At 28.9% G+C, this 2,382-nt stretch overlaps 1 protein-coding gene across 1 annotated transcript; it reads left to right on the plus strand.

The window, feature by feature from the left end:
• Nucleotides 1-241: 241 nt before the first annotated feature.
• Nucleotides 242-1,012, plus strand: LOC140837747 (cyclic dof factor 4-like). Its single transcript, XM_073203857.1, is given in 2 exon segments — nucleotides 242-454; nucleotides 457-1,012. Coding segments are annotated over 2 exon segments (477 nt in total). The 5' UTR covers nucleotides 242-390; the 3' UTR covers nucleotides 870-1,012.
• Nucleotides 1,013-2,382: the final 1,370 nt, after the last annotated feature.

Consider the following 2,382-nt stretch of genomic DNA (forward strand, 5'->3'; position numbering starts at 1 on the left):
GAAGCATAATATGTGGATTATTTTATGTTATATTTGAAGTATTCAAATGTTAATGTTTGAATCATTAATAAATATGTCAATTTTTATGAAAATTCGATGGATCTACATGATTTAATGATATTAAAACAGGAGAGAAACACTTCTGAAGTAACGTAGACTTATCCGAACATTAGAATATTATGTTAATAGAAAATAAAAATATGTAGTATATATATATATACATGCCAAACCCTTCCAGCAGGCAACAACCATCTTCGTCAAGACCAAAAATGAACTTTTGCTCTGTGTTTTAATTACTTATATTTTCCAATAATTATTCTTCCACCAGAAAACACTCTGCATCATCAAACCCTAGTCAAGTATCATATTACTTTATCCAGAATCAGAAACATGGCTGAGGTTCAAGAGGACAACAAATCATCATCAAGAATCAAGCTATTCGGGGCTACAATTTCTTGAAACAGCGATCAGACGATCACGAAGACGCCAAAAAAACGGATCCGACGGCTGAAAAGAGGCCAGACAAGATCATTCCATGCCCAAGATGCAAGAGCATGGAGACCAAGTTCTGTTATTTCAACAACTACAATGTCAATCAGCCTAGACACTTCTGTAAGGGCTGTCAAAGATACTGGACCGCCGGAGGAGCCCTCCGCAACGTTCCCGTCGGCGCTGGACGCCGGAAGACCAAGCCACCGTGTGGAGGGCTGGCGGCGTTGTCGGAGGGCTGCTTGTTTGATGCTTCAGAGATGCAACAGCTGGACTTCGACGAGGTTGTGGAGGAGTGGCAGATGGCTGAGAACGGCTGTCTACGGAAACTTTTTCCGGCGAAGAGGAGGAGATGCGCCTCGAATAGTCAAAGCTATTAATGATCTTCCAGTTTGTCTTGTAGTTTCCAAGAAGAAAAAAATTATTATTAAAGATTAAAAAAAGATATTGCTAGTTGCTTAACCAGCTTCTTTCTTGTACAGACAACCTGGCTTAATTTAATAATATATACCGATTAACCATTTGTCCTTATTTATTTTTTACTAATGGCCTTATCCTCTTTTTAATAATATAATATATTTATATCGTATTTTTTTTTTAGAAAAATGGGCTCTTTTTAAGTTTTGAATATTTTCATACAAGTATTAATAATTAATTGATTAATATAGTGTTTGTAATTATTAAAAAAAATTATTGTGAATTTTTTCTTCACAAATTCACGTTGATAAGCGAATCAAAAGCTTAGATTAGGGAGAAATTTTTGGTGATAATGAAACTTAGTCATCTGCCGTCGAGTGATGATGAATTGGTACCAACTAACATTAATTATTTTTAGAAATTAAATTAAGGATAACTAGCTAGGTTTGAGGTATGGGATTATATTTACAAATTATTTTAAAAATGACGAGGGATTAATAAGTCGATGGAATTTGACGAAATAATATATATTGTAATATATAATTGCGGTAGAACTAAGTGGTTGTTATATCTATCTACATCAATATTTAATTAATAAATCTTTTGTGAGACAGTCTCACGAATATTTATCAGTGAGACGAGTCAACCCTACCGATATTCACAATAAAAAGTAATATTTTTTCATGGATGACCCAAATAAGAGATTTGTCTCACAAAATATGAGTCGTGAAACGTCTCACACAAGTTTTTGTCGTATTTAATTGGAGATGAAGCAATAAATCAAATATTAAATTTAATATTAATTATTTATACTAATAACTAAGTAAAATAAATTTAAATGATATTATTGTTTAGTGAATTTGAAATTCATTTTAATTAACATAAAATACTGTCTAAAAATACGAGGAGTAGATTTGAAGTTTACATCTTATTTATTTAAATAACAAAAATATATTTAAATTTTATAGAATTGAAATTCATCAATCCATATAAATGTTTAAAATATTTAAATTGATTGATTACCTGCAATATTGAGGAAGCTTTTTAAAATTTTTTAAAAATAAAATTTATATAATTATAATGGGATCTGATCCGAAAGCATAAAGAGATGTATGACAAGAATCACATACTAAAAGACTTGACACTTTATTAAGTAGCAATACCTATATATATATATATATATATATATATATATATATATATATATATATATATATATATATATATATATATATATATATATATATATATGTTTAATTAAAGTAAAAGGACAAAAATAAAATCAAATTAAAAACCTTGAATCAGCTTTTTCAAACTATTCGATTATTGACATTTAAATTTTGTATCAAACAAAAAGAAGGTGCCTGTAAATAATTTGAAAATATTATTTCATATTGTTCTATTATACTTTTTTTTTAAAAAAAATTAATGAATTAAATTCTGCATTCAAAATGGATTTGTAATACATTATTTAAT

Source organism: Primulina eburnea, chromosome 8 (assembly GCF_022965805.1).
Source record: "Primulina eburnea isolate SZY01 chromosome 8, ASM2296580v1, whole genome shotgun sequence".
Classification (NCBI taxonomy): Eukaryota; Viridiplantae; Streptophyta; class Magnoliopsida; order Lamiales; family Gesneriaceae; genus Primulina; species Primulina eburnea.